At 42.7% G+C, this 14,910-nt stretch overlaps 1 protein-coding gene across 2 annotated transcripts in view; it reads right to left on the bottom strand.

Moving 5' to 3' along the window:
* Positions 1-1,484: 1,484 nt before the first annotated feature.
* Positions 1,485-14,910, bottom strand: part of LOC116252737 (uncharacterized) — a 64,911-nt gene continuing 51,485 nt past the window's right edge. Inside the window, exons 16-19 of one of the 2 annotated variants that reach the window (XM_031627224.2) lie at positions 2,973-3,074; positions 2,292-2,353; positions 2,118-2,214; positions 1,485-1,991 (exon numbers count right to left, since the gene is read on the bottom strand). In XM_031627224.2, coding sequence (XP_031483084.1) covers positions 1,872-1,991; positions 2,118-2,214; positions 2,292-2,353; positions 2,973-3,074 — 381 coding nt within the window. In that variant the 3' untranslated portion in view covers positions 1,485-1,871. Of the gene's footprint in view, positions 1,992-2,117; positions 2,215-2,291; positions 2,354-2,972; positions 3,081-14,910 lie in introns of both variants that reach the window. The other variant, XM_031627223.2, reaches the window with a different exon arrangement.

Below are 14,910 nucleotides of genomic sequence, written 5' to 3'. Positions count from 1 at the left end.
GCAACTTAGCTGGACATGCAAGATCAATGAATTGGAAGTTTCAGGTTTTCAAGAGTGTATGATCGAAAGCAATTTAGGTGAGATCAGATCTGAACATACTTTGGGATCGTATTCATGGGGTTTGTTCAATAGGTAAACCATATAACATATCTCATTGTCTTTAGCGAGTCTAAGAATCAGTTTTTCTGTTACGGTCCTGTAAGAATCTTCACAAAGGATCGGGTCTGAACAGACCCGATCCCCATACGCTAACAGGTCCTAGTAAGTTACGAGCCTGCACATCTCGCTAGCTACTTATATGTTGTTGGAGAAATCTGTTTGCTTCCACCGACTTGGAAAAAGATCCAACATAGCTCGTAAGGTTATTTGGCCTTTGTGATTTCATGCATCTTCAAGCAAACGTTCCACTCTTTATCACCTCGGACCCAAAATTCAAGCTGTATTTGGGCACTGCCAATAACTCCTCTACTTAAAGAAACTAAGAGACTCAATTCTCAGCCTACAAATTTTCTGCTGTTTTCAATATTTTGCAAATTAAAGATTTCCCTTGAAAATTTTGATGTTACTGACTAGTTAAAAAGAATTGCTGATGCAAATTTGCTGGGAGCTACGCCTGCTTACTTTGTTCAGTCAGATAAGAACTTATTTTGGGTATCTTTCGTGTGAATGTTGTTAACCTGAATCAAACATTTTTTTTACGATGTAAACTGAGTCAAGCATAATGATAGAACACCACCTAGCCTGTTTACCTTTTAACACATTCAATATTGATCCAAACATTTCCCAAAACAATAATTTGCAATTAGAAAAAAAGGCTAGAAGATGGATCATGTAAAACCACTAAGTTGAATCTCATGACCATGACAACCAGAAATAGCTAGCCAACCAAAATTTGCTAACTGGATTGTGTTTCACTTCTTACACCACGTCCCTTCTGCAAAACTAATGACAAGGCATATTCAGAGTCAATTGTTGGCATTCATTGTACATGGTTCGTAGCATTCAAATTTGACTGAGTTTTACGGACTTGTATCTAAAATGGTTGAGCAGGGCATGCGTCCTATCGTAATAATGCTGTATACGGTATCTTGCAGTTTGTTGGCCGAGGAAATTAAGTTTTAGTCTGAAATAAATATCCGTCTATGTCGGATAATAAGATGGCCATGTTTTCAAGTTCTTCTTGATATTAGTCTCATAGCCATTTTCCTAGCAAACAAGTTTGTGCACCTGCTCTAAAGAATAGGGGGTTGGGGCTGAGGGTCTCTCTCTCTCCCTATATATATATATATATATACACACACACACACATAAATAACAAAGATGCACATCACCTTTTTCTCTTCGCCATTCACCATGTTGAAACAAAAGGCTCCACTTAGATGACTCCGTGACTCCTAGAGCCATCATTCAATTTCAACACACACACACACACACACATATATATATAGCGAGAGAGAGAGAGAGAGAGAGAGAGAGAGAGAGAGAGGAGTCAAATGGAAGGTTCAATTGTCATAAGCACCACTCCGTGTGCAACAAAAGACTAATGACGGGAATACTCTCCACAAAGAAAGTATGGCTTCTTGATGGTTCTGGGACAATTATAAACGGTTTCCAACATCATCTTGTGTTCATCCAGCAGATTCAGTTTGAAATTTATTTTCAAGAACTGGCGAACAAAGAGAAAAGTCCATGTGGGTATTATGCACCATTGTTGTGTACACAGCAGAAAAGCTTGGTTATCCATGGCCTTGCTCAAAATTATGCTAGGGAACAAATCAGAACATGACATTTCAATAACAAAGGAGTTTTACATGGACAACAAATACAAGCACGAAGATACATCAATGCTAAACGAATGAATGAAAAAGAAGCTAAAGATTCTTTGTAGATAAATATGCAGCTAAATGTATGCCGCAGCTTTCTGCATCCCATGATAAATCTTTTGACATTCCTTCCCTTATCTTATGATTCCAACCTATTGGATCATTGACCTTCAGAACAAAATAATAGAAAGAAAACATTACAAACTAAAAGTTCAAGTAAATTTAGTAAGCCTGAAAGTTACTATATAAACAACTTTCAAAAGAAAGGGAGAATTTATGTTTAAGAAAGTGTACCATATGATCAAGTGCCTGGCCCAGAGACATGTCCATAAACGAAGAAAAGCTGTTCTGCAATAAGTTCATCCGACTGAACTCACGCCTATCAGCAAGCCTGAGAGGAATTTGGAAACAGTTGAGAACAAAATTTGTTTTCTGTTTACAGGTGAAAACTTTCCATAGAAATTGTACCTCCGTCCATCACTAACCACGTTCAATAAAACAGGTGCAGCACCATATTTCAGTGCTTTAAGCTGCATAAGGGAACCACAGATTAATAATCGACTAAATTCTTTCCAGTCTACTCCTTTAAGACCATCCAAAACAAGTATCTGAAAACAAGCCAAAGGAGATCACCGAAATTGAATACAACAGACCCCAGAACCAAGGAAAGTCTTGGATAGGAATAGGGTCAATTCCACAGGCCATATGAGCAGGTTCCTGTCTAGTGAATGATGGGTGTGAAGAAAAGAAAGATTTCTATATGAGAACAGTAGTTCATCGTTCTCAACTCTCTTCTCCCTCTCTCTGAGTCCCCTTGGCAACATGGCCAACAAGGAGGATGAACTCTCTGATGACTGGCATACTGGCTCACAGCAGCTGTGTTGGTGGTATATTCCGTACCTCCAATTATTATTATTATTTTTTTAAACTTGCCTTTCATGAAGAAAATGAAAAATGTTTTGGATTTTTCTTGGAAAAAAAATTGGGCTTGATTTGCATGTACACATCCAACATCACAAAGGGCTGACTTTTCAGCTTCCCTTTCCATTTCTTGCAATTGAAAGAACCCCAACGGCACTTCTCTGCATCATGATCATTAAGTTTTTCCGCTTTTCACTGTTTCTTCCCTTCTTTCACCATGGGACTTACCGGCAACTGTGGTTCTGAATTGTAGAATGAACACAAAATGATGTCTGAACCAGCAAGGAGTAAATGTGAGAATGGCTCATCATACTTGTTTATGAACCTTAACTGTTTCTGCATGAAAAACAAAATAACCACTTATCCCTATAGTGAAGGTTAAAAGAACCATAAAATACAATCACAAATTCTAAAACTACTCTTGGCTTGATGACCATGGAAGAATCAGTGAAGCGTGGGGAAAAATTCCTGGCCATAATGAAAGCATCAATGAGCACAGTGATAATTGCAAGGTTGATATTTTCAATATAAGTTGATAACATACAGTGTTGCATAAATATGCATAATCCTAACCAGCACTATTGGTTTGTCAACTGCATTTCAAAAGGTATTACATTTTATGCAAGCTTTCCAAACTTCAGTCCGTCTAAGCAAGTTAACTTTTGATAGCAGGTGGATGGTCCATTATTCTTTTTTATTTTAGTCCTATTCATTTGAAAAATTAAAAGGAAACCCGCTTGCCTCATCATGCAACTTCGACACTGAATCGACAATAGCAAATTCCATTTCTGGAACCAGTAATAATGACATATCTCCAGCTAACTGCTATTCAGGTTGTGTCAAATGTAGGACTGGCATTAAATATGAAACTTAGTAACACTGCTGAGGTTCTGTTTACTTTGCTTTACACATCTTCTCAAGCGCAAGTTGAAGGCAAGGCATGATTCACCTAGTCTAAAAATCTTACATAGCCTTTAAGTCGACCACACTGAGATTAGAACATTGGATCTGCACTTTGCATATTATACATCAAGACCAGCTCAATGGACTATAGTTTTTCTTACATATTTGACACTTAAATATTTCATGTTATGTCTAAAGTTAAACAGAATACTTATTATCTATACTTGGCTCCTTTATGCTTAAGGAGTTGCTAATTTACTTGGCCTGCCAAATGATCCAAACCACAAGCTACTCTGGTTACATAATAGAGCTATACTTGGACTCACTGTACCCAAGTTGATGCAACCAGGGTCAGTTTAGGCAAGGTTGTGCGTGTTTGATCAGCAAAAAACAACTAGACATATGATCACATTATACAGGTGTATTTCCATAATTAAGCATAAAAGAGGGAGCCAATCACACAAACAAGAAGACGGCTTACAAAAGCTCAAAGTGCATGAAGCATCTCGTTCATCACAAAAGTAACTACAGACTTTATTGTTCAAAAGTGCTTAAAATATGTCAAGGAGAGATTTAATCCCATAACACACACACACACACACACACACACATGCACACAAAGTTATAGCAATGAAGAAATTAATAAAGGCAAGTAGCAAATGAATTTGGAATAAAAAAGAGTGCATTTCAAAATTTTGGAACATTAGTGAAGCAAGTAATGAATAGGAAGAAACAAAGTGAATTTTAGAAATGACATGCTGTGCCACTAAAAGGATATTGATACACATAGACACACACACACACACACACACACACACACACATGTATATATATAAAACTAAACTTAAAAAATGATGAAAAGTAATCGTATTCAAGCCAATTTAAAGTAAAACTAGGATGAGAATCAGGAACTCTATGGCTAGGAATCTGGATATTTAATGGATTAGGCTTCTGTCTTACAGAAGTTAGACTTCATACTTAGTGATTCCTGCAAGCTTGGCATGCACACAGACACATTTATGTAGGATACTTGTTTTTACATGAAATCTAGTTGGCATTTACAAACTGAGTTGTTTTTACGAATTGAACATGATAGATGCATTCAGCTTAACAGAAAACACATAACAAATCCCCTTGATTGACATACAAGTATGTAGATGGATTGTAGGTACAAAAGATAATGCATATGATTGTGCATGTATATGTGTATGTATTGTATAGGTCTTCTTAGGACTCATTTTTGCTAGACCAAATTGAAAGCCTTCAGAAGAAATACAGAAGGTGGTTCTTATAATGATTGTAGAAACACGAACCACAAGGAGAGAGTAGAGAAAACACACACAGTATACGTGGAAAACCTCAGAAAGAGGTGAAAAACCACGGGGAAGCTCTGACCTAGGGGCAAACCGCAACCCTAGGAAAGAGAAAATCACATTCACTTAACTCAACAATTACATGTAAGTGAAGAATATATAGGAGGGAGAGAAAGAGTGCCGCCTAGGATACCAAGCCTGCCTCGGTATCCGTGCCCCATAGGACCGGGTCCAGATATGGACTCGGTTCCCCATTACAATATATTCTAACACTCCCCCTCAAGCTTGGCATACATGTCAAACATGCCAAGCTTGCTAACATTTTTCTCAAACTGAGATGTACATAAAGACTTAGTTAAGACATCTGCAACTTGATCTTCAGACTTCATATAGGGCAGAATCAACTCCTTTGAATCTATGCGTTCCCGTATGAAGTGGCGATCGATCTCCACATGTTTAGTCCTGTCGTGCATGACCGGATTATTTGCCAGGTTAATAGCAGACTTGTTGTCACAATACATCTTCATCTTCTCTTCCATTTTAACCCCAATATCTGCTAAAAGAATTTTGAGCCATAGCATCTCTGTAACCCCCATAGCAACCGCCCTGTATTCAGCCTCAGCACTGGACCTGGAACAAACTTCTTGTCGCTTACTTCTCCAGACCACAAGGTTACCTCCAAGAAAGATGCAGTATCCTGTGGTAGACCTCCTAGTATCTGTGCATCCTGCCCAGTCGGCATCAGAGTATCCTTCAATACTTAGTCGATCTTGCCGAGTGTAGAGCAATCCTTTCCCTGGGTCATTCTTTAAGTATCCCAATACTCTTTCAGCACTTTTCCAATGACAATCAGTAGGGGCATGCATAAACTGACTTAACACACCCACAACATACGTAATATTTGGGCGAGTAAGAGTGAGATAAATAAGTTTACCAACCAGCCGCTGATACCTCCCTTTTCCTTCCTCATCCAAGATAGTCCCAGATTTGATACTTATCCTTGTGCCAGACTCCATTGGGGTAAGAAAGGGCCTGCATCCCAGTTTACCTGTCTCTTTTAGAAGATCCAAAGTGTATTTTCTTTGGCTCATAACAAGCCCAGTCTCAGATCGCGCGATCTCAATTCCCAAGAAATACCTTAGTTTGCCCAGATCTTTGAGATCGAATTCTGCAGCTAACGTTTCTTTCATCTTCCTTTTTTCCCCCTCGTCGTCACCTGTGACAATCATATCATCAACATATACAAGTAGAAGGCTCACCAGACCATTTCTCTGCTTGATGAAGAGGGTGTGATCACCATTTCCCTGTTTATACCCATTAGTCTTCATTACAACCCTTAGTCTTTCAAACCACGCTCTAGGGGACTGCTTGAGACCATACAAAGCTTTCTTGAGATAGCAACACTTCCCGTTCCGAGCATATCCAGGCGGCATGCTCATATAGACTTCTTCCTCAAGGTGACCATTCAAGAAGGCGTTCTTGACATCAAGTTGGTCCATGCTCCACTTCTTCTGCACTGCAAGAGCTAGGATGACCCTTACGGTCTTCATTTTCGCCACGGGAGCAAACGTCTCAAGATAGTCAATCTCATATTTCTGGCTAAACCCTTTAGCAACAAGGCGGGCTTTATAGCGTTCTACTGTGCCATCAGGTTTGTACTTCACATTAAACACCCACTTGGAACCAACTAAGTGAGTTCCCTTGGGGATGTCAACAACCTCCCACGTACTGTTCTTTTCCAGGGCGTCCATCTCCTCTGTCATGGCCTGTAGCCATTTAGGATCCTTCCTGGCATCTTCCACTGACCTGGGAATAACAGCCATAGATAAAGAGGTAACAAAACACTTGTAGTCTTTGCTGAGTTTAGCATATGAAACAAATCTCTGAATAGGATGAGAAGTACATGACCTGGTGCCCTTGCGCAGGGCTATGGGAAGTTCTTCATTCATTGGACTTGGATCATCCGGGGAGGTCACAAGATTGGGAAGATTGGGATTGGCAACATCGACATCTTCCAACACATTCTTCTTCTTCCTGCTGTAAACCTGACCAAATAAGTGACCTCGAGACTGTTCTTCCACAGGGCCCCCCTCCATCTGACTGTCTCTGTCCTTCCTGACAACGTCTTCCACACTTGGAGAACTAACTGTATAATCCAAGAAATCCATGAACTGAATCAACTGATGCGAAGAATACTCTTCCCTTCTGTCACCTAGATACTCCCCCTGAAGAGGAGTCGCAGGGAAGTATGCCACATGTTCATGAAAGGTAACATCCCTGGAGACATATACTCTGGAAGTGCTAGGGTCAACACACTTGTATCCCTTCTGAGTGGAGGAATACCCCAAAAAGACCGCTTTGATGGACCGAGGATCAAGTTTCTTGAGAGTGGGACTATGATCATGGACAAAGCAAACACACCCAAACACTCGAGGGGTCAAAGGCCAGGGATTCTGAGTAGGCCACAAAACAGAATAAGGGGAATGACCATTCAACACACGAGTAGGCATACGGTTAATGAGATGAGCACTAGTGAGAAGTGCATCACCCCAGTACCGCTTAGGGACATGACGTTGAAACATAATGGCCCGGGTGACATTTAACAAATGACGGTTCTTCCTTTCAGCCACACCATTTTGAGGAGGTGTGTAGCTACAGGATGTTTCATGTATAATACCCTTGCTTCGCAGGAAGTCATCAAGGGATTGGGAGACATACTCTCGAGCATTGTCAGTACGAAGGGTCTGAACAGGGGTCTGGAATTGAGTTTCAACAAATGCCACAAAGTTTTTGACAATGTCGGGAACTTCACTACGTTCTTTCAACAGATACACGAACGTACACCGGGAGTAGTCATCAATAAGAGTCATGAAATAGTGAAAGCCACGACAAGTGGGTACTCCCGAAGGACCCCAAACATCAGAATGAACCAAAGCAAAAGGACGGTCGGCTTTATTGAATGAAATAGGGTACGAGGCCCTAACATGTTTAGACAACTGACACACTTCACAGGCGAAGTTGTCCAAAGAAACAGAATGAAACATCCTAGGAAACAACTTTTTAAGCAACAGGAATGGAAGATGACCAAGTCTCTCGTGCCAACGCATAATGATGAATCTGTCCTCCATGCCAGGCAACTGTCCACTGGTGGCTGAAATCAAAGCAGAAGCAACTTGTACGGGCAGTCTGTAGAGACCATCAATAACCGAACCAATCCCAATCTTCTGTCCCGTCCCCAAGTCCTGCAGTAAACAACGATCAGTAGAGAAAATTAGATTACAGTTTAACTCTTTGGTAATACTGCTGACAGATAACAAATTGACAGGAATGTTGGGAACATGTAGGGCATTATGAAGACAATATTTGTTCAGTAATGATAAACTCCCTTTTCCAGCCACAGAGATAGAGGAACCATCAGCCATAGCCACACGCTGCTGCCCAGAGGTCAACCTGTACTCTTGAAACATCGTAGGGACCCCTGTCATATGATGAGTGGCCCCACTGTCAACAATCCAATCACCGAGGGAGGAATTACCTTGATCACTAGTGGCAACTAGGGCCTGGGCTAACTTAGCCCCCTCAGAAGTAGAAGCATCATCCTGGGTAGACAAACGACTAATGTATGCTTGCAACTCTCTAAGTTGATCTGAGGAGAGCTTGGATTTTGCAACATTGGTCGACCCTGGACTAGGCTCGGGCACAGAAGGAGCACGGCGATGAGGAGGAGGACGACCTCGGACGAGACGCTTCTCAGGATGAAGGTCCCAACAAAAATCAACAGAATGACCCACTTTGTTGCAATGGCTGCATCGGCGAGTAGGACGCTGCCCTGTCCCTGAAGTATGACTCACAAAGGCTGCTGGAGAGCTCCCCTGATGGGAGTCAATATGCATAATCTGGCGCCGTTGCTCCTCAGACTCAATACGAGCATATACCTCTTCGATTTCAGGAATCTCATCACAGTTAAGAATCTGGCTCCGAATGGTTTCAAACTCATCACGCAGGCCTCCAAGGAAGATAAAGGTGCGGTCCATCCATTCCTTTTCCCAATACAGGGCATGATCTACACCACATTTCCAGTCATCATTCACATGATAGTCAAGTTCCTCCCATTTGGTCTTCAGGGCGGCATAGAAGGAGGCAACAGATAAATCACCCTGTTTAAGAGCATATATGCTACGTTTGATTTGATATGCACGTAAAACACGTTTTTTACGACCATACATACGTGCAAGAACAGTCCACATATCATATGCAGTCGATTTACGCAAGATCAAAGGCTGAATATCTGCGGAAACTGAACTAATAATCCATACTTTAACCTGACTATCTTCCAAAGCCCAGGTCGGCCATTGCGAATCAGTTTTAGAAGGTGGAGGCTTCTCCCCAGTGATATAGTGCAGGCGACCACGACTAGTAATGCCGATTTCTAGGGCAGCAGACCACGAGAGATAGTTATCCTTGTTCAGCCGAATGGAGGTGACATGAACAGGCAAGTTCTCACCCTTGGTATTGCTGCCCGTGTCCAGGACATCATCAAGCTTGGAAATCACTGCGTCAGCCATGGCAATCCCCAAATAAGGTCACAACTGGCCGGCGGCGAAAACAAGACAGCCGGCGGCGACGCGGAAGAAGAGGGCAGCGGAGAAAAAACCAGTCGACGGCGGCGCTGGGACCTGTGACGGCAGCAGGGCAGGGCGGCGCTGATAACGACGGCGACGGCAGCAGGGCAGGGCAGGACGACGCTGGGAACGGCGGCAGCAAAGAAGAGATCCACACCGGCGACGGCAGCAGGGCAGGGCAGAACAGCGCTGGGAACGATGACGACGGCGGTGCCGGACGACGGCAGCGTTCCTGGACGGCGTTCCTGGTCGGCGACAGCAGTAGAAACAACGACGGCAGTGGCGCTGGGAATAGTGTCGGCGGCGGTGCTGGAAACGGCAACGGGGGCAACACGTGAACGGCGGAAAAGCACTACTTGCACACCAACGATCTCACACGCGGTGGCTCTGATACCATGTAGAAACACGAACCACAAGGAGAGAGTAGAGAAAACACACACAGTATACGTGGAAAACCTCAGAAAGAGGTGAAAAACCACGGGGAAGCTCTGACCTAGGGGCAAACCGCAACCCTAGGAGAGAGAAAATCACATTCACTTAACTCAACAATTACATGTAAGTGAAGAATATATAGGAGGGAGAGAAAGAGTGCCGCCTAGGATACCAAGCCTGCCTCGGTATCCGTGCCCCATAGGACCGGGTCCAGATATGGACTCGGTTCCCCATTACAATATATTCTAACAATGATCTATACCAATAATTGTGCTTTTCATTGTATGTTCACTCATAAACATGTGTATACACTCCGCTGAACCTGTACCAGCATCTACACCTAGATTTGCACTGGACACCTGCATTCATGTCATGTAGCCAGGAACTCATGCATTATGTTTTTCTTGTTGTGTGCTTACTTCTTCCGATTATCTATATCTGTGCATGGATACAGTTTCTGTAAAGATAGGCCTGGTCAAACTACAAGCGAGAAAGTATTGGATGCATGCTGGACCCTATTAGGTCAGTTTGTGAAATATTATTTAACCCATTTGAGTCCAAATTTGGATCTAAAAAAGGATTCAATGAGACTGAGCTGAATTTGTAACGCTCGTCTTTTGCAGGTGGGCCGGATCAGGTCCAGACCCAGACCCGAACCCACCCGCGTGGGAGCCCGATGCCTCTTCTCCCTCATCTTTCCCTCTTCCCCCTCGTCTTCTTCTCAGTTCCCCCTTCGTTGCCTCTCGTGCCAGCGCAAAGAAGAAGAAGACAGAGGTTAGAGCAGGGCGGTGACGAGGGTGAACAACGGCGGCGCATAAGGTGAGCCCTGTCGTTCCCTTGCCTCTTCTCTCTTCTTTCTTCTTTCTTCTCCTCCTCCCTCTCATGTTGTTTCTGTCGTTTTCCCTCTAACCCGAGTCTTCTCCCTCTCTCCCGCACGGCCTCCCTCCTGCGCAACCCTCTTCCTCCCACCCTCCTCACACGCCCTCTCTCTCTGCCTGTCTCTCTCTTTCTTTGCATTCTCTCTCTGTCTCTTCTTTCTTCTTCATCTCCCTTTTGCTGTTCTCTATCTGTCCCTCCCCTCTATCCGAACTCCCTCAGCTCATCTCCCCTCTCTGTTTGCACTCTCTTCTGCCCACACTCTCTCCAGTTGAACTCTCTCCTTACCGTCAACCCCTCAACCGAGCACTCTCCCTCAACCGAACAACCTATCTCACAGCCGACTGTCTTCTTCTCTCAGCAGACCCTCCTTTTTAACCCTCTTTCACTATTTTTCACCTCCTTATTGTTATTGGGTTGGAATTGCAGTTTGGGGACGCGTCTTCCCCCTCATAACAACGAATAGAAGGCGTTGGTGGTGACGACATTGAATGACTTTTGTCGTTTGGGGATCAATCGAACATTTGAGGTGGCTGCCGGGGCCCGAGATCACTACGACAGTTTGAACTTTAAGATTGGGGTGAGCGAGGCCTAATCGAGCCTAAATTGTTTAATATTTTATGTTAGCGGACATATAATTAATGATTGGGTATGCTAGACTTAAGATTTGATGATTTAGAATGCATGCTAGTGAAGTTGCTATTTTGGGAAAAGTTTAGGACTATTTTGAGAAGGACGAGGGTCCACATGTATGTCTATCTCTTTAGCATTATGAGTTGATTTTCGAAGCTATTTGGAAACATGGTAGAGATTTGATGTGGCTGAGAAGATTTAGAACCGTTTTAGTAAACATGTGGCGCATGCGATTGTCGATGGGCGTATTGCGTTGTTGGTTGGAAAGAGCATATGAGTTGGGAGTAATTGTTGGGAAGAGACCTTTTTGAGGGCTTTGTGGGTCGATACTACACGTCGACACCCTCTTGAGGTGATGACATGCCTCAATGATTATGTTTCATATTTGTATAAATTGTAAAGCGAAACGAGTAGAAAACTTATCGTGTAATTGTGTTTGCAGGTACACCGGACACGTCCAATAGACCTTGAGCAACCAGATTTGAAGCTCGAGGCATATTGGGTGTTTTGTGGACGCGTGGCAGGTATGGCGGCATTCCAGGCAAATCCCTGCCTAGGGCCGACTTTCGAATGTGTGTTTGCAGGATCGTTGGATCCTGTGATTGTGATGTGATTGAATGATTGTAATATGATTGAATGTTTGGCAATTGCATGTGCATGTTAGAATTGATAACTGTTTAGGACAGATGAGGTGGAGCATCGAGTCTAGTATCTCCTCGACCCCAATTGTGCATTAGAAAACATCCTAGAATGATAACTACATAGGACAACTACGAGCCAATCACAGATCGAGACTACTCTTTATAGTTCGGCTAAGTTTTAAAAGATATGATTGATGTGTTGAGTGATGTGAATGTTGTAATGTTTCGTATGCAGTGCCATGAGCACAATGCAATGAATGAAATTGGAGGGTAATTGTACCCGTAATGTTATGACGGCTAGCTAAGAATGTTAATGATATGTGTAGCCCTTATGTGGAGGCAATTAGAGGTATGAGTGCACTCGTGAAGTGAACCAACCCCGTGAGCTAGCCGGTCATTTTGTAAATGTGTTTTCCTAATGATAAGTAAGAAAAAATAAGAGATGAGAGGCCAGTGGGTTGTGGCAATGTAGAATAAGAGATGAGAGGCCAGTGGGTTGTGGCAATGTAGAATAAGAGATGAGAGGCCAGTGGGTTGTGGCAATGTGTTTGGGAGTTGTCCCGCCTTCGCCATTGGTCTCGTCTGTTCGGAACGCAGGCGGTGCAAGACCCCAAGTTATTGTTGTGTGATGTGCATGGAGTGTTGGGCTCCCGCCTTCCCAAACTGGGTGTCCTAGGGAAGACTGAGTATCTCTTATTGGAATTCACACATCCATGGACGAGTATTCTTCCGCTGCAGCGTGGACGAGTGCTCTTCCGCTGCAGCGTGAATGGATCCATATTGTTTCGGGCCACCACAGGGGTTGTCTCTCGGCTGCAGACTGCCCGCGATGTGCACATGTCTGTGCGTGCACCCACAGGAACTGTCAATTCACTAAAGCTAATGTAAATGAAAAGAATGTGAATGAAGTGTATCTGAATGAAGTGAATGTGATTGTTAAATGTGTTTATTGTGGCCACTGAGAAGCATTTACATGTCGTAGTATATGTGAATGGCTTCCATAACAAGTCTTGTGCTTGTGCGCCCTACTACGACATGATAGCGATTGACTTTTGTAACTGTTATACTCCATTTTTGAGCCCTTACCTAAGAGAGTTAGGGAATTTTTTGGCTTGTTGTCATACTATGAAGGCTAAGCCTTCTGTTGTTTTATTTTTTTCAGGTTTGGCGGACTCGGGGCAGCAGGTTGATCAGGTGGCTCTACTCACATCCTACTGCAGAAGTTTTGGGTCTTTTGTAGTGCCGGCGCATCTTGTTTTGGTCATATTGATGTCTTATTTTTGTTAGGCATCAATGTTGTGATTTGGAGACATTTTTGTCATATATATATTGAGAAGTATGATGTGATTTTTGTATGAACTGAAAATTGTTATATAAATGAAAGTTGCCCCATTGTTTTAAATTGCATAGTTCATTTCCTTTTGAAGTGTTGTGTCGTCACACCTTAATGTTTTATGTTTTAACAAAAAGAAAATTTATTTGGGTGTCAAAGTGTTGGGGTGTGACAGAATTAACCTGAACACATGCTCTAAATTTAGGTCCTTACAAAAGCTAAAAACGTGCTATTTCTGTTTAAGAATGGCAGTTAATTGTTCTGACCTGGATCTGAACTAGATAAGACTAAATAAAATTAAAAACTGATTTGAGGGGTCCTCAATCCTACTTTAGTGTTCCAAATATGAAACATTACTAGTAGATTCAAATCAAATGTCCGAATATATCTTATTAATATGTAATCTAGCTCAGATGCACATTCGCAATGAAAAGTTTATAATCTGGTCCTCACCAATTCTGGAGAAGGAATGACATGCTAACATCCCAATCTGCAGTGTATAAGGAATCGCACAGTGATCATCATTTGGCTTAGCTAACAACAAATGACAATAGAGGAATGAAGGGAGATAAGACCAAGGGTTCATGAAAGTACATTTTCAGTACATGAATCTCACATTCACTACATAGATGGATGGTTCCTCGCTATGCCACATGGACATGCCTGGAAGGACTATTATAGTGGATATTGAATTAGGTTTTCTAGTTACCTTTCAGTTTGCACAAAGGGTCCAAGTCCTGTAAGAGTAGGATTTTCCTCCATAGAAGAGATACATTATACTGCGGCTTTAGCCACTAGGTGGTATGTGGAAGGGCCTAGGAGGAGGATGGCTTCTCTCACCCATAGAAAGGAGCATAGCTGAAACTTCCTTTAAGGCAAGTGAATGTTGAAGAAAGGAAGTTTTGTCATTAAATAATTACAGAGAACATTGGCACCAAGAGTCAATGCAGTTGACTGCAGCTCATTCCTGGATTTCCACCATTAAAGACATTGTTTTGGCCCTTTTGGGAACCAGCCATCTCAATTCCTAGCCCAGATAGCTGGGAAACCCCGAAAGAAAGTAATTTCCTTTCCCTTTAGTAGAAAATGAAGGTGGTCAAAGTCAAGTAGGCATGTTCTTACAATAAATCAGCTTATCCATCATAGCCAAATTCTTACCGTCTAAAAATGACATAAGGATTTTAGTTAATCTCTTGAGTGTTTCTATCCAACCTGTTAGAATATGTTGCTGTGGGAACCGGATCCATTCCTGGACCCGGTTCTATGGGGCGCGGGTACCGAGGCGGGCTCGGTACCCTAGGCGGCTTCTCCTCTCTCTCTCTTTATATTGTCACTTGTGTTTAGTGTTGAATTAAGTGAAATATAATTTTCTCTCTCCTAGGGTTGCGGTGTGCCCCTAGGTCAGAGCCTCCC

This window comes from Nymphaea colorata, chromosome 4 (assembly GCF_008831285.2).
Source record: "Nymphaea colorata isolate Beijing-Zhang1983 chromosome 4, ASM883128v2, whole genome shotgun sequence".
Lineage (NCBI taxonomy): Eukaryota > Viridiplantae > Streptophyta > Magnoliopsida > Nymphaeales > Nymphaeaceae > Nymphaea > Nymphaea colorata.
Note: the sequence above shows the minus strand (reverse complement) of the source record. Positions and strands in the feature narration are given on the sequence as shown.